Here is a 25,515-nt window from a genome sequence, read left to right as displayed (position 1 = left end):
CCTATTTTTATATCAATGAAATATCTTCTTATTTATAAAAAAAAAGGTAAGTGCTCCTATAAAACACCAATGTGTTTGAAATTGTTTCCTCCTAAATGGGTGGAAATGTTGCGCATTGCTCATCCCTAAGATCATTGCAAGCTGAAAATTATCACTCTATTCATGTATAGTACTATAAAGCAACTTTTTTCAATCAATAAATTTATTTCCAAGCTCAATTTTTTACAAACCAAACCAAACCAAACCAAATACACCATTGATATATAAGCTTGCCACATTAGCTTGCATGAAAGAGTATTGGTACTTTAACTACTTTTTTAATATAATGGGTTATACAATAAGCATGTTTTGCACCTGATTTGTAAATAGTGTAACTCTTTTTTAATCTGTGAAACAATCTTTTTGAGTGCATATCTTAAACACTTTCAAAAATATTATACTAGTTTGGAAAAAATATACAAAAATATTGTTTGAAATAGTAATGACATAAAATGTTATTTGGGATAATGTCCTGCTTGTGATAAGATCAAAGAGCAAAATTGTAATTATTTTAATGTTATATAGACATTTTCATCCATTGATAGTGTTGATGCCGTGTTTCGTGGCCTGAGCAGCATCTCGACAACCCAACCTTCGGCACTTGCAACAAGGAAGAAGAGTGGGCTCCGGCGACGTTTAGGGTCCCTCTGATGTCAAAGTCAGTAAAGAACATTTGAGTAAAGAAGAAAGCTAAGTGAGTGAAAATGATGAAGAGTTCAGAGAGCCTTCCCCTAGGTGGGATCGAGGTATTTATACTTGCTTGAACTCGGTTGTCGAGGGAGACTGTGGACTGTTAGATTGTGCTTAGGTCAGACCTGCCACTAGCATCCTATCATGGCAGAGTATTAGGCCATGGTCGTGCTGTCCTATGGCGCTTGTATGTCGTTTCGTGTTTGGGTCCCCTAACACTCATTTAATGTGGCGTGTCTTTGGCCTGGTACGCCTATAACTGGACACGCCTAGTGGCCTAGACTCTGAGGCGATTGTTTGCCTTGTGCCCTCTTGCAGGGCTGCGCTAGGCCTCTTCGAATGAGAAGATGGGTCGTGGGCTCTACGCTTGACCCTCATCTTGGGCCCTATTTCACTTCTCGCTAGAGGGGCCAAAGCCTCTGCAGTTTGATCCTTTTGGGACTGGACCTCCCTCCGGAAGGGCTTCCCCTCATAGATAGTATTCTTTAAAATTAAAACTACATCTTATATTATTAGGAAAAACATAATTTGATGAAAAGCATCGCTTTTGCTTAAACATACTTTTTAGTTTTTTTTTAATACTAATATTTTAATTTGTAATAGCCAAACAATTTAATTTTATCATTAAAGAGTTTTTAAAACTTTTTAAACACTTTTTACTACCTATAATACAATTCCAAACACGCATCATAATTGTGTGGGAAACACATCCCATCTCATCTCATATAAAAAATGTTAATAATTATTTTTTCAAATATCACTCAAATACAAATACAAACATTTTTTAATTTTTAATTTTTAACTTTTTCATTTAGTTATTAATGAAATATTACAAATTTTCTAAACTTTCAAACAAAACACAAAAAATAATTAAATATTTTCAAATTCTAAAATAAAAATTATATTACATTTTTTTATCATAACAGTATTTTAATTTTATAAAATTTTTATTTAATTTATTCTCTCTCATTTTTTAAATCTAATAAAAAATCATTACTTTAACTATTTTATTACTGTTTACACAATTTTTTTTTTTTTCTAAAATTTGTATCTCATTCCGAGCATTCCTAAATCTTAAATTTATTAATTTCAGAACGGAGGCGTGGAATACACGCCCTTTCACAGCGAGTGAGAATTAAAAAAATTGAAACTGTCACCGTGTAGGGTTACAGGTCATATAAAAAAGAAGAAGTAGGGTTAGTCAAGTTCAGGAACGACATATGACGTCTATTCTACTAACGTGAACCACTAGGATACATCCCCTTAACCTACACCCCCTCCTCCCGTTCTCCCCCTCGCAAGACGCTCTCTTTATTTCTCTCACCTCCTCGTTCAAAGGCGCAATCAAAAGCGAAAAGCAAAAGGGTTTCTCCTTCGGCTCTTGCTCTCACACACACTCGCACTCTCCCTGCAACTGTCTTTAATCATCCATGGCCGACCGCATCGACTCCGATTCCCGTCGCCATCTCTCTGTCGCGCCGCCTCCCCAGCAGATCTCCAAAGGTAATTTCCATTTCTCGATTCTTCGGAGCCTCCCCCATTCTCCTTCAAGATTTATTCGGCCTTTTGGTCTCCTAGCTTTATTCCTTTAGGAGACTTGAGACGTTTTTTCCCCTTTATTGTTCGAAGTTTGCCTCGGTCGGTGTTGATGTGATACATTTCAAGCATTTGAGCTTGGTTTTTTTGTATGTTTTTTGTTCTCAGGGTTTTGGTTTATACTGGGCAGTACATTTCTTTGTTCTCGTTTTTCATTTGGCAACTCCCAGTTTGGTTCCCTGGAGCAAGGATGGAAATAATTCCGCTTTGAAATGGATCATAATATATGCTTTAGCTAAAATATTTGATTTTTGATTTTTTATTTTTTATAACAATGGTTAAAAAAGCTGTTTATTTGGCATTCCTGTTAGTAATCTTCTGCTCGTTTGGTTATTTATACTCGCTGCTACTCGGTCCCTTTCTTCTTATAAGTCGCTGGGGATTAGTGACCCAGCGGCTGCATTGAAACAACATTTGAACGCAAACACTGGATTTATACCTCAATTTTTCTCCAAACTTGGTATGATGTATATGATGAGATGGCTTGTCGCTTGGGAGCTTGGCACAGCAAGCTATTAACGGGACATAACCTGGTTCCTATAGGTCAACATAAGTTCTAGGACAAAGTTCCTTAATTTTCTTTCATGTGTATAGAAGATTTTTATTTTGGTTTTTGTTTGTTGCCATAAGTTATGACTATCATTTTGGTTCATTATATTTTAGTTTATTGTTCGTATCAGGCAAGTTCTTGCATTACTACATATAAAAATAAAGAAATCTTGTACTTTTAGATCTCCCATATTGCAGCCTCCCAATCGGCGTAGTTACCACTTTTCTATTTGGAATAGTAGTTATAGTGAAGTTTGATTAATCTGGGAAACAAGTTGTAATAAAGAGGCAGACATAGTGAGGTTAAGGAGAATTGGTAATGCAACAACTTGCTTGGGAGTTGGGACTTGAAAAAAGAATACAAGACTTATTCCTAAATAGATGAAGGAGGTAGAAGTGGGATTACTTTTTTTTTTTTATTTTCTTGGCATATAAATGTGATTACTTATTCCTAAATATGTATGTATTTGGGTTGTGGCCAATGTGGAGGCCTTATTGTTAGAGCCCATGCTGTTTTATTTTTAAAATAGGCAATTGAAGATTTTATTGATAAGAACAATGGGCATAGCCAGAGTACATGGGGTACGTGCATTAAAGAGCACCTAATTCAGACATAGCAGCAAATCCAAGGAAATTTTGGAAGCTTAGAGCATTGCCAATGGTTACCTAACTTTCTATCTAAATAGCTGACCAAAACTCCTTTTCATCTATTTTAGCTAATGATTTTTTAATGTAGTATACCTATTTGTTCCCTATATCATTTAAATATATATTTATTTGTTTTAAATATTTATTGTGACTTTCATTAAATATATAATATTCTTAGATTTTTCAATATTTTCTATGTTCTCAAATATATTAATGTGATTGCAATATCTCTCCATTGTCAACAAGAAAAAAAATTGAAAAGAAAAAAAAACTCACCCTATTTTTTGTGAACTTTTTACCATTTTTTCATGTTTTACAAAGTTTTTATCATGAATTTTTTTTCTCTTTATTAGAATACAATATTTAATATTCTAGTAATATTATATATTTTCCATGTTTTATATATGATAGTGTAATTGTGATAAGTATAAAGAAAAAGAGGGAAAATAAAAGAAATATTACATAGATGAATAGTGCATGCCAAATATAGAGAAGCACTTTAACTCATATATATTTTGCATAATCTAATGGAGAGCTTATTTGACATGTTAGGCATTTTGCATACAAATGCAAAATGGCTAAGCCATTGTGAGTGCTCTTAATCAATTAAAATATATAACAATTTCCCAATGAGACAAAGTATTGAGAAGAAACTATTAAGTTTGTCCATTGTCCGTTCACGATCTTCAAGGCTTCTATTAGTTCTTTCCTTTCAAATACACCATAATCAGCAACTAAGCATATGGCAACCATCTTCCATTTTGCTACAATTTGGGGGTTTACATAAAGCTCTCCAATTTAACCTTCTGAGCATAACCCATGGTAACCCAACTCTTCCAAAGAAGTCATTCCACAGGGTTCTGGCAGCCTCACAATGAAATAGCAAGTGGTCTTTTGGTTCCCCACTTTTTTTACACGTACATCTCCAGTCAATCACAATGACTTTCATGTGAAAGAAAAAGGTTTTTTTGATCATTTTGCCTGCCTATTGTAATGTCTTACGAATCCACAAAAGGTCATTAATTTGTTGTAGAATCTTGGAGCAAACATATCTTGTTCAGGAGGCAAGCAATTGACTTTAACTACTGGTAGACCTTTCCACTTTAAGGGTTGAAGAGAAGAAGGGATTGGAAGGCTGTGGACATTGATATAGTTTCACAATGAGAACTTAGTTGATCTCTTAACAATGAAGTTTGAGATTCTTTTTGTGTGTATTTTTTAAGTCACAAAGTATAACTTTTCTGGAAGTTCCAAAACGTGAAGATGTGGCCATCGAATGCCAAATATTGTGTATAATATTACTAGTCATCTGCTATTGTAACCTAGTTTTTTGTAAGTTTTCTGTATCAAGAAAATGTCATGGTTGGATGTCTTAGTGATTTGGATTGTTGGTTTAACTTTTTATTAAGATTTAATTTAGGTAATTGGGGCTTCTATACCAGCCTTTTTGTTTGGGGTTGGATCTAGTGGCAAGTGTAAGTGTTTTTGATAAGCAAGAAGAACTTATTAATCTACATAACTAGGCATGGCCCAAGTACATAGGAAGTATACAAGAGATGAACCTAATTACAAGCTAAGCACTGTGAAAAACAGCATAAAAGTCATTAAAATTAATCCCATTCAATATAATAGCCGAAGCCCAAAGTAACAATGTATGAAAGAAAAAGTCTTGAACCCTCCCATCAAACGTTCCCTATTTTCAAAACAAAGACCATTCCTCTCGTTCCAAGTACACCAAATTAAACACAAAGGCACCATATTCCAAACAGATTTGACGATTGCCCCACATTCTTCTCCAACATGACAATAAATCTACCACCTCCTAGGTGTTACCCATGCAATACCAAGCCTAGTAAAGATTTCATCCCATAAAGCCTTAACCACATCACAATGAAGAAGAAGATGATCTGCTGATTCTCCATTTCTTTTACACATAAAGCAGCAATCCATTATAAAAAGACCGCCCTCTCTCAGCTTATCAATAGTCAATATTTTCCCATGGGAGGCCAGCTAGCCAAGGAAAGCGATCTTGAGAGGAACATTACTCCTCCAAATGCTCTTCCAAGGGAAAACAATGGAAGAATGGGTCGACACATAAACCTTTTAAAAGTATCTGAACGATAAGTTCTTGTTCCCCTAATGATTCCAAAGCAACCTATCCTTTCCCCTCCAGCCTTTAAATTCAGCGCATATAATGCACTGTAATATTCAGTAATATCCCCCACCTCCCAATCCTGGAAAGCTCTAATAAACCTCACAGACCATTGAAGAGAACCAGAAGAAATGTCCATGTTATCGCCCCTTATCCAGCGCAATCCTATAAAGAGAAGGGAAAGCATTCTTCAAGGCAACATCACCACACCAAACATATGTGTGATTTTATTGATACCTGGCTTCCCTTTTATACTAAAGTCATGCATGGTGGTTCATTATTTAGATTATATCCAATGAAGTATTTCGTGTGGAAGAATATGATGGAGGAAAAAATAGAAAATAAATTATGTACTTGGTGACTAATACTGGACATCAGAGTGAATTGCTAAGTACGTAACTTGTTTTATGGTTCAGACTCTAAGGCCATGTTTGGTTTACTAGAATTTTCCAAGATTTTTTCTAAATTAAACCAAACATCTTTACCGGTTTGTTTTCATCAACTCAATTCATCTCATCTCATCTAATCTAATCGTTACAACTTTCCCAAATCCCTACACAAAATAAAATAAACAATTCAACTTTTTTAAATCCTAGAATAAAAATAATATTAAAAAAATATATTCTAACAATATTTTATTCAATTTTCAACTTTAATCTCAACTCCACTCAACTCATTTCATCTGATTTGTGAAAAGAAACGTTTTTTTTTTTTTAATCTCAAAAACTTTTCTATTTCAAATTTTCAACTGTTCATCTAATCATTACTCAAACACAAAAATTAATACAAATTTTACAAACTTCAAAACAAAAATAATCTTAAAAAATATATTTAAACAATTTTTCCACTTTATCTATCCACTTTGACAAACTCCAATACGATACTTATTTTAAAAATATTTTTAATTAAAATTTTCTCTCCCCTTTCCCAAAACCTAATCTCAAACAAATTCTCAAAATAAATTTGGTGCTTTATCTCGTGTCACATTTCTGATTAATGCTTTAAATTGATTAAAAAAAAAGTCTGGCTTTCTCTTGTTTTATAATGAGAGTGACCCTTCTATTGTTTATGTTCAAATATGAGTCATCGAATAAGGTCTCCCATCTCTCAAAAACTTTTGTCTAACCAAATAAAGTTGATGGGTTGCTGGAAAGCGTAATGTTTACCAATTCAGACTTGGTTGATATTTTACTTTTATTTTTACTAGATTTTAATATTATTATTGATACAGTTGCTTGATCTTTGCAGATGTTCAAGTGTCTGAAAGTACTATTCCACTTTCACCACAGTGGCTTCTGCCAAAGCCAGGGGAGAGTAAGCCTGGAATAGGAACTCTGGTGTGTTGTTGTTTCATTTTGACTGTATTTTTGCATAGTCCTTTCACACGTGCATATTTCCACAGAGAAAGTTAATGTGTTTTATTTTCAGTTTCTGGGATGCTGTTATCTGCATGTGTTTTTTTTTTTTTTTTTTTTTTTTTTTTTTTTTTTTATGATAAGTATTGTTATCACCATATGTCCCATCTTTTTTCCTTCATGTTTTATTATTGCTTCAGCTGTTTTATTTTTCATTCAGGAAAACCCTTTCAATCTGAGTCCAGCTTATGGCAATCGCTCAGATACTATGGAATCCTCTAAAAATGGTGACGAGATCCATGAAAGCCATAAGAAAAAGGATGTTTTTAGGCCATCCTTGGTTGATATGGAAACTGGTCGTCGTGACCGTTGGCGTGATGAAGAAAGAGACACTAATTACTCCATACGCAAAGACCGTTGGAGGGATGGAGATAGAGACCTTGGTGACATTCGCAAAACAGATCGTAGGATGGACAATTTGTCCTCTAGATACCTTGGAGAATTGCGTCGTGTTCCATCTGATCGGTGGTCTGACTCAAGTAATAGGGATACTATTTATGAACAACGGCGCGAGAGCAAGTGGAACACACGCTGGGGGCCAGATGATAAGGAAACTGAAGGTTTGCGTGAGAAGTGGTTAGACTATGGCAAAGATGGTGATGTGCATCTTGATAAAGGGTTGTCTCATGTAACCAACCAAGGAAAGGATGATAGGGATGGGGATCATTATCGGCCATGGCGATCTAGCTCCTTGCAAAGCCGAGGACGAGGAGAGCCTCCTCTTCACCCAACACTAACACCTGGCAAACAAGTTCCTACATTTTCTTATGGTCGTGGGCGTGGGGAAAGTACACCTCCAACCTTTTCTGTAGTACGTGGAAGGGGAAGCTATGGTGGCAGTTCTATGAGCACACATTCTCTAGGAGGTGGTGTAGGTAAGGTTGAGACTGGCCATGGGGAACCTTTCCGTTTGAGATATAGTAGGACAAAGTTGCTTGATCTCTTCCAAATTGATACGATTTCATATAAGAAGTTGGTTGATGGGTTTGTGCATGTTCCTTATCTTACACAAGATGAACCATTAGAGCCCTTGGCACTTCATGCACCGAATTCTGAGGAAATGGTAATTTTTCTTTAATGAATGGCTTTGTAGAATGTTATTGGTATGCTCAGCAGTTGATTTTATATGTCTGGTTGAGTAGGCTGTTCTGAAGGAAATTGACAAAGGCGATATAGTAAGTAGTGGTGCACCGCAGATATCTAAAGACGGAAAGACCTCAACAGATTTTACACAGTCAAGACGAACCAAACTAGGTAGTGCTTATTATCAAGATGTATTCAAATGTTAACTTAATGCATACTTTTGGAAAGGGTTAACGTTTTTTGGAATTGTATTGTCTTAGCAGGCTCTAAGGAAGATTTTCATGCATTGGAAAATTATGGAGATGAAAGTGCTGATGATTCAAGAGGTGGTTCGGTGGATATTTCAGAAGGCTCTTCATTTGAGAGGCGCACACACTATCATGAGTCCAACTTTACAATGGAAACCCTGCAGGATCATAAGTCATGCTCAGATAACAAGTTTAAAGCTGAAGGTATGGATTCTTGAAAGGTGTTTTCAGTGATTATGCCAAAATAAGAGTTAAAGAAAAGCCACTTTTCCATTTGGTTGGATTTTTATGATGCAAGATGGCCTTGTTAAAAATTGTTCTGCTTGATCATAATTTTATGTAATTAAATAATCTTAGCTGCCAATTGCATCTTTAAATTTAGTTGTCCATTCACCTGGAAAAGAATTGTGGAATAAATATGTATGTTTATTTAATTTGGTTTGATTCATGATGTAGGTCAATTGGGTTTGTTTTGTTTTGTTTTTGTTGTTCGATTGTTTTTATTTTTATTACTTTCTGATTTCTATTTCGTGGTGGTCCTGGAAGTTTTGTTTCTACTTTTATGTGTCATTGTGTGTGGAGTTTTGATCCTTGTTTCCCCATCTTTTAGATGGTACACTCGGTAACAGCATCTTATAAGCATGGAAACACACTTTCCATCTTTTAATCTGTTTATTTGTATTTTCTATCTGCAGCTTTCAGAGATGGTGATTCTTATGGCAAGACCGAGGTGCTTATTCATAGGGAATCAAACCTCCCAGGAAACACTTCTGTTCCTGCCACTACATGGCGAGTCCCTTTGCAGGGACAACGTTCACATAATGCTTTGCATGATTTGAGAGAGATTACAAGTGATGGCAGGTCAAGGTCCTCTGACCTGGGATGGTCAGATCCACCCAAGGAACAACTAAATAATGAATGGGAAAATACATTGGCTAACCCATCTGAAATGAAAGACGAAACCAAGTGGCAAACCAGTGAGGATCCTGTTCTCCAGAGGCAGACATCTGGAGTTATGGACAGGGAACAGGAAGCCAGGAAAGGTCTGAAACCTTCTCCAGAGGAGTTAATTCTTTATTATAAAGATCCCCAAGGAAGACTCCAAGGTCCTTTTAGTGGGAGTGACATAATTTCATGGTTTGAGAGTGGGTATTTTGGTTTAGATTTGCTGGTCTGCCCAAGTCCAAATGATTTGCCTTGGTCAACACTTGGTGATGTTATGCCCCATTTACGAGCTAAAGCTGGGCCACCACCTGGATTTACTGTACCAAAACAGAATGAATTTGTAGATGCATCTAGCAAGGCAAACTTTGGTAGCTTTGGGAAGCTTCATACTGGCTTAACTGAGGTAGATATTTTGAGGAACGAATCCAGGCATAGACATGGTTCGATGACAGAAGCTGAGAATAGATTTTTGGAGTCACTGATGTCTGGTAGTAATATGAGCAGTTCACCACTGGATAAGTTTGCTTCTTCTGAAGGTTGGTTTTGTTTTTTGTTCTTCTAAATATATTTTTAGATTGAAAATTGTATTAATTATTACCAGACATCACCTTAAGTCACTTTGATGATTATGAGTATTTTGTAGGTATGCAAGGATATATTGGAACTAACTCTAGTATAACACCTCCGTCAGGAGTAGATAGTGGAAACAACCTTTACCTGTTGGCGAAGAGAATGGCTCTTGAACGGCAGAGGTCCTTACCTAATCCTTATCCATATTGGCCTGGAAGAGATGCTACATCCTTGGTTTCAGAGTCTGGTATTGTCCCAGACTCCACAACACCACAGTCAAAGCTTCTATCTTCCATAAATGACAATCCTTGTCAGCCTCTAAATTATCAAAATGCTGACTTTTCCCTCAAAGGCATATCTGGCCGTTCATCCTCTGGTGTAAATAGTGGCCTCTCTGGTTGGCCAAACTTTAATGTCCAAGGTGGAACAGATCTACTACAGAATAAAATTGACTTCCATCATGAGCAGAGTTTCCAACAACAGAGGCTGCTATCACAAAACCAGCCGTCTTTAACAAACCCAGTTGCTCAAGCATCAGACAATCCATCTAGTATTTTGACACCTGAAAAGTTACTTTCGTCTGGCTTAGCACAAGATCCACAATTATTAAGTGTGCTTCAACAACAGTATTTGTTGCAGTTACATTCGCAGGCACCAGTTCAAGCACAGCAGATGTCATTGTTTGATAAACTCCTGCTGTTTAAGCAGCAACAGAAACAGGAGGAGCAGCAACACTTATTACGACAACAACAGTTGCTTTCTCAGGTGCTGTCGGAGCATCAACCCCACCAGCATTTTGGTGATCCATCTTTTGGACAGTTACAGGCAGCCGCAATACCAACAGGGAATGCATCTGTAGAACCTTGTCTTCAGCCATCACAAGAAATGCATCAAATTGGTACACAGGTGCCAATTCCCATCGTGAAAGATCAGCACAATACTAACTTTGTGAAATTGCCTCCGCAAACTAATCAGGATGTCAATAATAGTGTAAGTTCTGAAGCTTCTTTGCATCTACCTCATCAATTATTTGGAAACGTCAGCCATAAAAAAAATTGGGGTGCTACTGTTCCAGAACAAATTAATGATACCCATCAGAAAGAATCATTGCTGACATCACCTTTCCATGAAAACCCCCATTTGGGTGAGATGATGAGCAGACCTGTTGAACCGCCACAGCATGTGCAGAAATCTACCCCTGATTCTGAATTCCATGTTCCTAGAGCTGTGGGGCAAAAATCAGAAGACAGTTTAGGGGTTGATAGAAATGTCATGGTTGTGACCGCTGGAATTACTTCAGAGTCTGTGCCTGTCTCTGTTGCTGTGTCATCTGCAGGAACATGTGAGAGTGAAGTTTCTGTACCTGAGCATGCTGATGGTGTCAAGGTTCAGCCTTGTGTTTTTCTTGAAGAACAGCATGTTGAAAGGCAAAGGGACAATATTGAGCCCCCTAAGGTGGTAGAAATTAAGAATGTTGAAGTACGAGAGCAAAGAAAAGCTTCTGAGAAGAAGACTAAGAAGCAAAAGTCTTGCAAATCACACTCATCTTCTGAACAGGCAAAAGAAGTACCCAAGGATTCATCTGTAATGCAATTTAAGCAATCTGCAATTGAAAGTCAGAATGTTGAGACAGATGTTGGAGCTGGAGATGGTCCATATGGAACGTCTCTTCAGAAGACAAGGGATGAGAGAGTCAGTAAATCTAGGATCTCTACTATTGAACATGTGGAGTCCCAACAAGTTCAAGGCTCTGTACCTGCTGGAGCTTTTGTTGATGAAATTGAAACTGTTGAAGCCAATAATGACTTGGGAGTTCTTGGGTCAGTATCAATGCAGATTAGCCAAACAAATACTGGACAACGAGCTTGGAAACCTGCTCCTGGCTTCAAGCCTAAGTCATTATTGGAAATTCAACAGGAAGAACAGAGGAAAGCACAGACAGAACTGGTGGTGTCTGAGATCACCAGTTCTGTCAACTCTATGAGTTTGTCAACTCCTTGGGTGGGAGTTGTGACGAATCCAGATTCAAAAATGTATAGGGAAACTCGCAGAGATGCAGGGAATATTGAGTTAAGTGTGGGGAAACCTGAAGCTTCTGCGATCCCTAAGAGAGAGAAGAGCCACTTACATGACCTTTTGGCAGAAGAAGTATTGGCAAAGTCTAGTGAAAGAGATGTAGATGTTCCTGACACAGTATCTAGCCTGGCTACCCCACAAGTTATGACCACCCATTCAGATACCATAGATGATTATAACTTTATTGAGGCTAAAGACACTAAAAAGAGTCGGAAAAAATCAGCCAAAGCTAAGGGTGCTGGAGCTAAGGTTTCAGTATCCCCTGCATCTGCTGATGTTTCCATCAGTTCAAGTCCCATTGAGAGAGGGAAAATCTCTCGTCAGATACAGCAGGAGAAGGAAGTGTTGCCTGCAATCCCGTCAGGGCCTTCCCTAGGAGACTTTGTTCTTTGGAAGGGAGAGTCAGCTAACCCTTCCCCTTCTCCGGCATGGTCTGCTGACTCTGGGAAGCTTCCTAAACCTACATCTTTAAGGGACATCCTGAAGGAGCAGGAGAAAAAGATATCTTCCACCCAAAATTCAAACCAGATTCCAACTTCTCAGAAATCCCAGCCTACTTTGTCTACCCGCACCAATGGGTCTTCATGGTCACTTTCTGCATCTTCTCCTGCTAAGGCTGCATCTCCAATCCAGATCAATTCTCATCCGTCTCAATCAAAATATAAAGGAGATGATGACCTATTCTGGGGCCCAATTGATCAATCAAAGCATGAAACCAAGCAGTATGTTTTGCGTTTCTCTCTATCTTTATGTTATTGAGCTTCTGGTTTTGTCTATTTCATGTTGCTTTGTGTTGGAAAATCTTGCTTTGGTAAGTAAAAAATTATTATTAAATAAGAGAGATCTATCTAGGAGAAAAAGATACAAGAATATCATGAAAGTTTAGCCCATTAAAGTCTAGAGGCTGTCCAAAGGAGTTTATAGGTTTTTTTTTTTATTTTTTTGGGAGAGAAAGCTAAAGCACCCCTAACGTTCATTTGTGGTCCTTAAAGATTCCATTTTTTTCCCATTCCAAATAAACCTCTAAGGCTAGTTGGGACCATTTTCCACACTTTTGTAATTTGCAGCCCTTTCTAAAAAGGGGTCCACAATTTCGCTAGGCATGACCCAAGCCAAATCAATCTGACTGAGGAAGTCACTCTGCAAAGCACAGGCAATCTCGCAATGGAGTAAAAGATACGACACATGCAGCACCAATCAATAACATCAATGTCTTTTCCTTAATTTACACATTGAGAATCCTTTTTAAAGTGGGTTTCCAAGAAAGATGCAGTTTTCAAAGGAACCTTAATTTGCTAAATACTCTTCCAAGAAAAGGGTTTGTTATGTTGAGGAACAGGGATATTATTGAAATAATGAAAACACTGAATATGCCTCTCTTGGAAGGGGCTCAAATAATCTTTTCTTCGCTTCTTCTGTCTAGTGGAGTGCAACAGATTAAAAAATTCACTAAGGCATCCACCTCCCAATCTGGAGCTTTTCTAATGAAGCTTACATTTTCTTATTGGCGGTGGTGCCATTAGTATGCTACTATCTTTTTTCTTTTATCTTATAACATTTTGTGACTCGTGGGCTATATCATTTATTAAACAGCTGCGATAATAAGTTTATATAGAGATGCTTGTTTTTGCACAAAAAAACCGATGGCTGTGTATGCTATTGGCTAGTTCCCTAATTTCTGTGTTTTTGTTTGTTGCTCCCCAATTTCCTTTTTTTTTTTATAAGTAATAAGATATTTCATTGATATAAAGATAGGCATAGCCCAAGTACACTAGAGGTATACAAAAGCATACACCTATTTAAGAACTAGAAACAGTTACAACTTTCCAATTTCTTCGTATAACATTATTTTAGATATTTATAATTTGTAATTGTAATTGAAAGATGTTTTATATAACCTCGTTAGTTCAATATGACAATACCTTAGAAACTTCTGCTTGGTAAGTTTGTGGTGACTTTCCCTGGGGTCTATGAAGTATTGAAGTTTCTTGGGTGAAAAAGTCTTTTTCAGGCCTCTGTTTTGACATTCCACAAGCAGACCATATTTTCAGTTTTAGTCTGTGGTCAAAATCTGTTATCTTTTCATATTTTTGAAGACCAGGCTTTGGAAATATAGTTGTCTGCTGGTACTGGTGATTGGTTGTGTAGAGATGAGGGGCCCAATATACTCTGGTGGGGTTTAGGATATGTTTGGCAACCCAAAACCCGCCCAATTTCAAATATGATCTTTCAGTCAGAGATGTTTTCATTCTCTAACATACAAACATCTACATATGCATATTATGAAAACAGCCTCATGCATATCATCAAAATATTTTCTGGGTAAACATTTTCATCTCTTGGCCTGTTTGGAAAGGAGGAAAAAAGAGGTTAATGGAAAATGGCTACAGGGTTGATGGGAAAAGCATGTGCATGAGGTGGAAAATGACTTAGCCCTCTCCAGGGCAGTAAGTCGTTTTCCACCCCTTGCTTTATGCTTTTTCTTCACCCACGCAATAGAATATATATTTTTTTGCTCAAATAAAAAAGAAATAATTTTTTGCTTGAAGGATTTTATTATTGACAATAATCTTGAAGATCGTCAGATTTGATGTTATCTCCCCCTCACATGCTCTCTCTTTGATTTTTTTATTTTTTTAGAGTATACTAATATTATGAATTAAAATTATAAATATATGAAGTCGTATAAATAGTCATGGTTTCAATGCAACCAAACATCAGAAATGCTTTTCCATATTGTTTTCAAGGTGTCAACCAAAAATCGGAAAGTCAATAATTCTTCCAGAAATTTATTTATCTGAACACATTTTCTTATCTATGATTTCCTTGTATCACTGGATACTTATTCTTAGGTGTTGCTCTTATATGTGTCCTGTGTACTTAGGCTATGCCTATCTATATCTCAATAAAATTCTTGTTTATTGATAAAAAAAATAAATAAAAAGTTCCGGGAGAGGGGATGGTCAATAGAAACATTTCTGACATTATTATCGGTCAAGTCAGAGATAATCAATTTGTGAAGCATGCAATGTTGGACTAAATCTTCATATGCACTAACTACTACAAATAATATATCCGGATAGAGTTTGGTTGAACATTGGCTCAAAATGCTAACCCGAGCTGCATTTTGATGGACACCACTGCCTTAATGTTCATATATGCTGCACTGAGATTTAAGTTTGCATTTTCACTACTGCTACTGTTATTTACATATACTAAGTTCAGAAAAAGTCTTTCATATTATCGATGTACTTGTCATTTTATCTTCCACATTATCCATGTATCCATGGAGATTTAATTGTAGTGTTTGAAAAGTGGAGGTTCGTTGTTTCCTGTAAGCAGGGCAGATTTCCCTCATCTTGCAAGCCAGGGCAATAGGGCAATCAAAAGCACATCTGTCAAAGGTGCTTCGTCTGGATCATTGAGTCGACAAAAGTCGGTTGGTGGCAGACCTGCTGATAGATCTCTTTCATCCTCACCTGCCTCTGCGCAGGCTTCCTCAAAGGGGAAAAGAGATGTCATGACCAATCATTCAGGTAAGCCATTTTGCTCTTTCAATTGACCCATGTACACCACACACCCGCACCCCCCCCCCCCCCCCCCCCCCTTCCTCCTCTTCCTCTTACTTTCTTTTGTCTGGAGTGGCTTTTTTTTTTTATATATTATTATTTTATTTAAATCTTGCAGAAGCTACAGACTTCAGAGATTGGTGCCAGAGTGAGTGTCTCAGGCTTGTTGGAACAGAAGGTAAATTTGATTAGACTCAGAGTTCCCAGAAATTTTATTTTTAAGTAGTTCAAATATATGAAATTTGAGTCTTGGCTACCGGAAAAAATGAAGAACAAAGAGGCTAGCTGTAAAGTACTCTTTTGCAATTTTCTGTTAGCCAAGAAAGTACAACTAAAATTAGAGAAAAAAAATACCAGACGTCTTGCTGAATACAAGGTCCAGTGCCCCATTTATTACCTGGAATCTGATTACAGTAGTTTTGTTCCTCGTGCCATGTCTCACTTGTTAGAAACCTTGCTAGCATTACAGCTCAGAAGTCAATTGATCTTGTGGTTTTTGCCTGATGGAATGCAATTGTCCTTTCATCCTTGCTAGATACAAGTATCCTTGAATTTTGCTTGAAGCAGTCCAGATCAGAGGCTGAGATGCTTCTGATAGAGAACCTCGGATCATTTGATCCCAATCATGAGTTCATTGACAAATTCCTCAACTACATGGAGTTGTTACCAGCAGATGTCCTTGACATTGCCTTTCAAAGTCGGAACAAGCGGGTCACTGGATTCATCGCAAGAGATGTGAATTCTGGCAATGCAGGTGTTGGGGACATCGATCGTGATACCACAATTGGCCCTGATGGGTCCTCAAAAGGGGGAGGAAAGAAGAAAGGGAAAAAAGGAAAGAAGGTTAGCCCTACGGTTTTGGGATTTAATGTTGTCAGTAACCGGATCATGATGGGTGAGATCCAGACAGTTGAAGATTAGGTCAGTTTTTGGAGCCAGTTGTAAATACATTTTGGCTTTTAACCGGTTGTAAATGGTTTTCGCTTTAGGATTTTTGTTTTCTTCATAGAGCTCTTCAGCAGTACTCTTGTTAGTATCTGCTCAACCGTTTTTGTCAGTCTGAGAGAGGTGTAATCCTATTATCAAGGTAACCTTAGTCTGTCTTCTTTTGTTCCTTCAGTTTCTATTCCCTTATTTTTGTGGACACCTATTTGTCACTTGCATTAATCAAGCAGGGATCGGGTTAGTGACAAGTGTAGTCTGAAATTTTAACTAGAATTGGGCAGAATGACTCGAGTTCAGATGTTGTTTAGCCTAATGAGTAATATTTTTTTTTAATAAGTAAAAATATTATAAATATCAAAATGAGTAACCAAGTACACTAATGACCTAGCCCATATTAGAGAGACTAATGACCTAAAAAGCCTGTGAAAAACAATCCAAAATATACCAAGTCCCGAATTGGAAGGGAACACATCATCCCGACTCCAACCCTTTGTTTTCCATGGAACTAATACTCAACCTGCACCCCAACCCCTTGTTTCCTGTCTTCACAATGCGGGCGCTTTAGACTTCTCTCTACTTGAGCTACAACCTTTAGCGATGTAATTGATTGCCCAAGAAAGATGTTATAACTCCTTGCTTTTCTTGAAAGATTTGATTTCAAGCGTGTAGCTTACCTCAGTCAAAGTGATTAGTTCTTTAATGAGTAATATTAAGAAAAGGAAGATTTATACAGTACTAATACATGCAAGTTTTGCGCATTTTTTAAAAAAAAAATAAAAAATAAATCTAATACCCATATAAAATAGGACCGTGTTACATGGACAGATGAATTATCGAAGAAATCAACCGACGAGTGTAAATCCACTTTTTTATTTTTTTCTTTTCTTCTTTTAATCATTTTTTATACAACTTTAAACATTTCTAAAAAATTAAAAAAAATTCCAATTCATTAATATTCACTTCCTTAATTATTAAGTAAATAAAAAATTCAATCAGTCACTTTTATTGATTTAACTAACATTTTCCTATGAAAAAGCCTACTTTTATCTAACATTACTCTTAAAAAAAATTGAAAATACAGAAAAGTTTTTTACAAACGAGTAGAACTTTGACCCCTAGATTGAAGGTCAAGTGTAAACTACATCTGGATTGAAGTCTTTTCCATTATCAAAGATTCAAATATATAGCAGCATTACTCCAGCTCGTTACCATTTTCTGCCGAACTTTAAGCAGGAAGTGGGATATGGCAAAGTGTATAAATACATGAATGAAGAATCCAGTTATCGGCTACTCCCAACAGTACTTGCCTGCTCGACTTTTCCTGCTTGTTTGGGGCTCTTTCTTGAAAGTCTAGTACTCTGGACAGCATAACAACAACACAAACACGATGGCAATAGCGTGTTAAAATCCTGCTCTTCGGCTCATGATTGAACAGACATTAGAATTCTAAATAAAAAATTTACACAATCCTCTGACAGTCTAGAGAGCACCCCTTGTTCACAAAATTTACAGGACTTCCATATCAGTTATACATTATATTTAATGTCTCGTCTTCTTCCAAACTAGAACTCAGAAAATATCAAATGAGACTGCAGCAGTTAAACCAACTGAAGAATATAACCAGGATAATAGCATCCATGTCCAACAATCTTCTTGTCATTGGTGATGATAAGCCACCAACCAATCTTACCCTTTCAGCGTTAGGATCTCATTTTGTATCATATATATGTATGCATGTATGAATGTATATTGTGTTTTGGTTTTCTAAATTAGGTTGTCACAAAACACAATTCTCCTATTACTCAGAATATAATTCTAGTCCTCTCCCATTGATGGCTACCTGGAGAGCGGACTAGTGAGCGGAAAACCCAGCTTCTAGTAATTTAATTTACAGCATTAGAAGTTTGTAATGCTAATTACCTCAACTTGACACATTCTACAAGTATTTATAATTTTCTGTATCGTATTTTAGTTGTAGTGTGATTTTATAATCATCTAGCAATTTTACTTATAGAACAAAAATGCCGGTCCAGGGTTGTGAAAAAATATACATCCCTCTCTAGTACTAAAAAAGAATAATGCATCAGGTTTTTATCTCAGTATGTTCAAAATATATAAAGCTTGCATTCCAGAAAATCAGATCAAGCTAAAATAAGTGTTACAAAATAATCAATTGCTAAGAAGAATCGATTTAAAACATTGGAGAAAATTAGGATAAATGAAAGGGAAGAAAAACAAAAAGAGTAAATGTAATCAAACAATGGAAAGGCCTTATATTAACACTCCACTGAACTGTCCCTGACAGAGACCATATAGAGCAATGGAAGAAAAGTCAACAGATATTGCATATCAAATAATTTAATGAAACTGAAATCTTATCTTAAATTGCCAGTTGGCAATTGTAAACAACTTGCATTAGTAAAATGAATGAATGCAAAGGGAATATGAGAATATTCGGTAAAATATGACTTTTTATTTGATCTTGGAATTTGTCTTACTAGAAGCATTAATCTTTTGGTTTACCTTGAGCATGGGCTGACTCATAACAAACAAAAACAAAAACATCATAGGACAAGTCAAACTATACCGACATGGGATTGCATCTTGACTTCGAGCCTTCAGCAATAACCCTATGGATCATTTCAAGTAAGCTTTGAACATGCTATTTCCAAAATAATATGTTCTGTTTAAAAGAAAGCTTTAAACAAGTTTTGAAGTTCTCAAACAGTCATGGAAAAGACCTGTAATATAAATAGTAAACAAAGTTCTGTTAATTAATTGGAGTCGTTATTATGTATATGGTTGGCTAGTTCTCTAACTTAATGATTTTGGGTAAACTTTCATCACCGGCCACTGCAATAGCCAGGACCTCAATTCCCCAGAACTGCATGCTAGAGCAAAAAGATTCAGGGAAGAAAAATGTATCCAGACATAGATAAATCATCATTATTCAATTTCAGCTCCAACCCTGAAAGGGAAAAACTTCGAACAGAAGCTGTTAGAGAGAAAATCAAATCAAAATCTTGATCTGAGTTTATCTCTAACAGAAGCAAACGCTAATTGCAAAAGTTTTGCTAATCAAAACGTAAAAACCTGATCACAAGCTGTTGTTCTTAACGCAAGAAACCTGAATTATTAAATAACCTATTGGACACGCGCGCGCGCACACACACACACATCAACAACAGAATCAAGAAGAAGAGGTTGATATATTACCTGGGATTGAGCAGGAAGCGGGTCGAGAGTGATGGAGCTGATGGACATCTTGGCAATTTCGGAAACGGCAGAGTCCCGGACGCCGGGAATATCACTAACCAAATGCTCGTAAGCAGCTTTGAAAGCTTTCTGCCAAAACTTAGGCAGTCTGTGACTCTTGCTTTGAGTGTATACATCCCACATGTGCCTCACCACCTTCTCTCTCTCCTCCACTTCCTATACCCACCCCCCAAACCCAAAAAAAAAAAAGAGCAAAATCAAGACCAACAAAAGTCATGTACGACGATCAATGGGTGTGTGAGTGAGAGAGAGAGAGAGAGAGAGAGAGAGAGAGAGAGAGAGAGAGAGAGGTGGGTGAGTACGAGAATATCAAGATCGTCACGGATGTGAGAGTGGGTATGGCCGGAGAAGCTGGTGAGATCACCGGCGGACGATTTGAGAGTGACGGAGCAGGTGAACAAGGACCAGAAAGCGAGGAGAAGAATGGCGGCCAGAGCCCAGAACTTGTATGGCCGGGTCTTGCCAAAGAACCCAGGATGCGCGTCGGAGTTCTCTTTCTTCCACGTCGAAGAAGGAAGTGCTACTGTTGTCGGTGGAACGTCGCCGTTCATTGTCATCGCGCCTTTTCTCTTCTATTTCCCTATTCTTTCGTGGATTGAGTTATAAATTACTGAGACAGACCGACAGACAGCTGTTTGACTCTGAGAGAGAGATCAGGGAGAGAAAGTGGGGAGTTTTTTTGGACAGTCCGACTCCGACATAATACGGGACTCTCCTAAGTTATAAGTGAGAAAGGATAGAGTTACCATGCTCCTTGCAATCATGCAATTTTATTTGATAAAAAATACTCTTTTAAAATATAATTATAAATAAATATTAAAAATCGCTGTAATGAAAATGAGTGACCTCTTAGAAAATGTTTGTTTCGTTCTTTGATGTTTACATTTCATACATTCCATACATGTAGAGGGGTGCTGTAAATTGTAATGCCAAATGACAGGTCCGTCATCCTAAGGTTCCCGACTTCTACATTGACTAGCTGTTTTTGTTTTTGATTTTTTTTTTTTTTTTTTTATAATTGATTTCATTAAATAATAATAATAATGATAATTTACTATCATCTTATCACTTTTTTATTATTTTTTATTATTTTTTTTGTTTATTTAATAGCCGAACCGAAGCGATTACACCCATACTTTTAGAGAAAAAAGATAAATATAAAGAACTAATTTATTTACCTTTATACCAATATTGTAAAAAAAAATTCTTTTTATCATTATTTTTAAATCATCTCCTCAACATCTCCTAAGGTGATAATAAATAATTGATTCACAAATAAAACATAACAAGTAGGTTTTAATTATTAAATATTTTAAAATGGTGAGAACGTGATAGTAAAAAGGATGGCTAGCATTACTTTTTTACATTTTCCCCACCAATTTTTAATTAATTGCATTTTCTTATGGGCTTTAATCGATTGCCTTGGATAAACTTCACAGTATGACCAAAAAAATGGGGAAAAAAAATAAAAAAGATATTTGTAACCGTAAATTGTGCAATCACTTCATAATCGCTTTGAAAAAAATGAATGAAATATAAGATTCATATGAAATAAATTAATTTTTTAATAGTATTTCTCACTCTTTTTTAAAACGATTACACAACGAATAACAAGTTAAGAATTATAGTAACAAAATAACATTTTCCAACATGATCAATAGATACAACATTTTATTTCATGAGCAGTTATTTTTATTTATCACCCATAATAATATATATATATATATATATTAATAATAAAAGGGGAAATTTGTGGTGGGAGAAAATAGAAATTAAAAGAAAAGCGGTCCACTAGGTTACCAGCTTACGGCATACAAATCATGCATGGATTTCTGAATATCTGAACCTTGAAAGAAAAACATCATCACACTTTTGGGCAACCCACCATCACTCAGCCATTTGGCAGTGATAGACGATGAGAACCCTTCTTTTTTCATTGCATTTACGTCAACAAAGATTATTGAATAAATAATAGGTAAGAATCTGTCCCATCGGCTATTGCATCCAAGGAAATGGGAACCATAAGCTTTAAAATTAAAAATGAAACCCCACACTCTAAAATATAATAAAAAATCTAATTATAAGTATAATTACGTATTAATATATATATTAATTTAATGTGATTAATTAAAAAATAAATTTTATTAAAAATAATATTAATTTAAATTTTAAATATAAAAAAATTAATATTAATATACAGATTAATACATAATTTTATTTATACATAATAAAATTCTTTTAAGAAAAATCTAACCTATATTTAGGAAATGCCAAAAGTTGTTTGCCCAAGTTTTTGTGGTCCATGAACAGAACATGGTTCACAAAAAAAATCTCCCTTATACCGACAAAATTATACCTTTCCAAGATATCAATTAGGGCTATACCAGACTTTGTCCTACCCCACTTCCACTTCCATTCCCATTACCAAAGGAATTAGCCTTTTATCTTATTAAAATATAAAATAAATAATAAAATTTATTTTATTTTATCAATTAAAATTTTTAAAATAAATAATAATTTCACATATATCTTATAGGCAGATGAGAAGGCCAAGTAGACAAATCACACGCAGGATTTTTGTTAAAAAATGAGTTTCACTGAAAAATAATAGTTTTTTTTTATACTTTTTCAAGGTGGTATCTAATTTTTTACAAAAAAATGTGTGGAACTTGTCAATTTAGAGCTTGTATAAATCATTTCTAAAAAATAAAAAAATACAATCACAAATCCGAGTCTCCCAATTTTCCTTTCATTTTCTTTCCCTTTCCTTTTCACCGTTTACTCTTGCTTTTGACCCATTGAAAAGAATAAAGCTTACCAGCTTACCTAAAGAAACAAAGAAAAAACTGCACTATGTAGGGATAAGATCAAATAATCATCAGATAGTTGTTGTTAACACAGTGTAGGATGAGATCAAAGTCATCACCTGCCATCAATAAAATTAAATAATTCAAACTAATAGCAGATAATGAAAGTAATGAATCACAATGAAAAGCAATGGAAACCAAGAAATTAATAATGAAGCAAAGCAACAAATGAAAAGTTTTTAATTTCCCAGAAAGTAGACATAAAACCAATTCCTGTCATCAATATGCCCAAGTCTAGCAAAATTCTAAAAGCTAACGAATTGAAGAAAGAGTAATGATATATATAGTTGTGGACTGTGTAAGTACTGTACAACCCTTTTGAAAAAAAATAGAGTCTATTATTAAAAAATTAATTTTTATCATGTGAGTCCTGTAGTTACTCACTTTTTTCAAAAAAATTATACAATATTTTCACATTCCACAATTACAAATATCATTTTTTTGGAAGAAAACAACATTGTTATAACAATAAAGCTAAGCTTTCTTTTGATCAATTATATCAGTCTAGCCAAAAATAGATCCCATCTTACTTTCAACTACAGAAATACTTGAATGAGCTGAGAATAAGTGGCTTTAGTGCCTAGAATGTCAATAAACACTTGAACAACAAATGCCCCTAAATCCGAGGAAAACGTATCATTCCCACCAGAACCTCTCAGTAGTTTTTCACTACATTGTGACAGCCACAAGATTTTAAGCTGAAATAGGATAGACCTACACAAAAAATTAACTATGCATGCAATACTGCTTTGAAGATGCATTTAGAATCACAAACAAGTTTCATATGTCCACACATATTTAAGCAACAACATTATAGCAGTCATTATAGGTTTATATGACCACAAAACAATGATAATGAGAAGTATGAAGTAGCAATGTCATGAACAAAAAGGACAACTATTTACATGCGAAACATCACAAAGAATTCACTAAGAAAATTAACAATACCACTGTTGATGCAATTTTCAAGTATGAACGGCTTGCAACCAAAAAGGAAAGCACAGAGAACTCAATGGTGGATGCCTCTGATGCTTAATCTGGCAAGGAGTTAAGCTCTTCTAATGAATTATGAATTTATGAATTAATGGTACGTACTTTGTAAGGTTAACTCATCACTGACTTAAACATCAGAGACATCTCCCACTGAGTTTCTCGAGTTTTCCTTTCTAGTTGTAGATCATTAGAGCATGCCATAGGAATACATAAAAATTACATCAACAACTAGAAATAAAAAAGTTTCATTAAATATATGTATCAAGCAATAGGAAATATAATTGGTGAAAGGATGGTGCTACTGGAACCGATGGTTTCGACCGATCACACAACTTTCAATTTTTTTTTTCTTTCACACATATTTAAATATTTTAAAACATTTAAAAATAATCACAAACTCACTAAAAATTACTTCCTCAATTATTAAGTAAAAAAACATATATCAATCCATTTGAGGGACAATTTATCGGTTCCTAAAACATTTTCCTTAATGAAATATCACCTCAGGAGACAGGTAGTATATTTCCATGAGTGGAAATTGTAGACAGTCTACAAGTAGGGGTGAGTATCGGCCAGTCCAGACCGGCCAAACTAACGACCGGCCCTTTTTGGACCGGACCAGGGTCCAAACTTGGGAGGACCGAATGAGTTTCGGTCCGATCCTGGTCTAGGGGTTTTCCACCCCGGACCGGACTGAATGAAAAAAAATAAAAAATAAAAATATAATTTATATAAATAATTTTATAAATTAATTATATAATTTTTTACTAATACTAATATCTATACTAATACTAATAGTCTAATATGGTATTAAAAAAAATAATACTAATAGTCTAATATCATAATATACTATAGTTATACTTATACTAATATAGACTATATAGTTATATTAAATACTATAAGTAATACTAATACTAATATATAGCTAAATCACTATAAGTATAACTATATATATTTAGTATGAATGTATTATTATATTCTTTAATGTATAACTATAATATATAGTACTATTATATATTAATATATTAACATATTATAAGAGTTATAGTATAAATTATAATATACTAAATTACTATAACAATATAACTAATACTAATATATAACTATACTATTAGTCTACTATTAATACTATTATATAGTTACACTTTTCACTATAATTAGTATTAATATATAGTTATACAGTTGTACTATTACTATTAGTCTATTATATAGTCTAAGACTCTTAAGTCTAATATAGGCTATATGGCTATAACTAATACTAATATTATTAATACTAATAATGTAGAAAATAGTTTTATTAACTGATTGATTCAACATAACTAATATTACTAATATAATATAGCTATACTAAATTACTAATAGTCTAATACAAATACTATTATATAGTTATACTAATCGTAAATTCATAATAACTAAATCATTATAAGTCTATAATTATATATATTTAGTATCAATGTATTATTATACTATTTAATGTATAGCTATTAACTATAATATATAGTACTAGTATATATTAATATATTAACATATTATAAGAGTTATGGTATAAATTATAATATATCATATATGTATAAATTTATAATGTATTAGTATAGTTAACTTAATATGTAATATGTTAGTATTAAATCACTATAATTGCATAGAGTATTAGTAATATAGTATTTAATATAACTACATAGAGTATTAGTAATAAGAGTATTACTATTATTTAATATAGTATGACATAAAGTATTAATAAATGTGTGGTGTTTGAAGAGATATAGTAATACTAGTATATTACATATAGTATTACTATTATTACATATAGTTATTAGTTATAGTATTAGTACTAGTGTATTATTAGTTATAGCAAAT

The 25,515-nt window shown here is 34.9% G+C and overlaps 2 protein-coding genes across 2 annotated transcripts; one reads left to right on the top strand and one right to left on the bottom strand.

Moving 5' to 3' along the window:
• Window positions 1–1,964: 1,964 nt before the first annotated feature.
• On the top strand, window positions 1,965–16,699 carry LOC122299607 (protein ESSENTIAL FOR POTEXVIRUS ACCUMULATION 1-like). Its single transcript, XM_043109992.1, has 10 exons — window positions 1,965–2,232; window positions 6,923–7,011; window positions 7,250–8,152; window positions 8,232–8,343; window positions 8,436–8,624; window positions 9,116–9,901; window positions 10,009–12,733; window positions 15,354–15,547; window positions 15,699–15,758; window positions 16,116–16,699. The coding sequence occupies exons 1-10, from the start codon at window positions 2,160–2,162 to the stop codon at window positions 16,499–16,501; spliced, it is 5,517 nt and encodes a 1,838-aa protein (XP_042965926.1). The 5' UTR covers window positions 1,965–2,159; the 3' UTR covers window positions 16,502–16,699.
• An 806-nt stretch (window positions 16,700–17,505) lies between these two features.
• On the bottom strand, window positions 17,506–20,518 carry LOC122299608. Its single transcript, XM_043109993.1, has 3 exons — window positions 20,104–20,518; window positions 19,742–19,957; window positions 17,506–17,883 (listed from the first exon to the last, which is right to left on the bottom strand). The coding sequence occupies exons 1-3, from the start codon at window positions 20,356–20,358 to the stop codon at window positions 17,806–17,808; spliced, it is 549 nt and encodes a 182-aa protein (XP_042965927.1). The 5' UTR covers window positions 20,359–20,518; the 3' UTR covers window positions 17,506–17,805.
• Window positions 20,519–25,515: the final 4,997 nt, after the last annotated feature.

Source organism: Carya illinoinensis, chromosome 16 (genome assembly GCF_018687715.1).
Source record: "Carya illinoinensis cultivar Pawnee chromosome 16, C.illinoinensisPawnee_v1, whole genome shotgun sequence".
NCBI classification, from domain to species: domain Eukaryota; kingdom Viridiplantae; phylum Streptophyta; class Magnoliopsida; order Fagales; family Juglandaceae; genus Carya; species Carya illinoinensis.
The sequence above is the reverse complement of the archived record's forward strand: the minus strand, read 5'-3'. Positions and strand labels throughout refer to the sequence as shown.

Bases quoted from the DNA above. Each gene is read 5' to 3' on its own strand.
- LOC122299608 (XM_043109993.1), bottom strand. From the start codon at position 20,358: ATGACAATGAACGGCGACGTTCCACCGACAACAGTAGCACTTCCTTCT. The intron at 19,958-20,103 runs GTACTCACCCAC...GGGTGGGTATAG, and splicing joins GTGACGATCTTGATATTCTC to GAAGTGGAGGAGAGAGAGAA. The intron at 17,884-19,741 runs GTAATATATCAA...TATGCTGTCCAG, and splicing joins CGCTTCCTGCTCAATCCCAG to AGTACTAGACTTTCAAGAAA.
- LOC122299607 (XM_043109992.1), top strand. From the start codon at position 2,160: ATGGCCGACCGCATCGACTCCGATTCCCGTCGCCATCTCTCTGTCGCG. The intron at 2,233-6,922 runs GTAATTTCCATT...TGATCTTTGCAG, and splicing joins TCCCCAGCAGATCTCCAAAG to ATGTTCAAGTGTCTGAAAGT. The intron at 9,902-10,008 runs GTTGGTTTTGTT...AGTATTTTGTAG, and splicing joins TAAGTTTGCTTCTTCTGAAG to GTATGCAAGGATATATTGGA.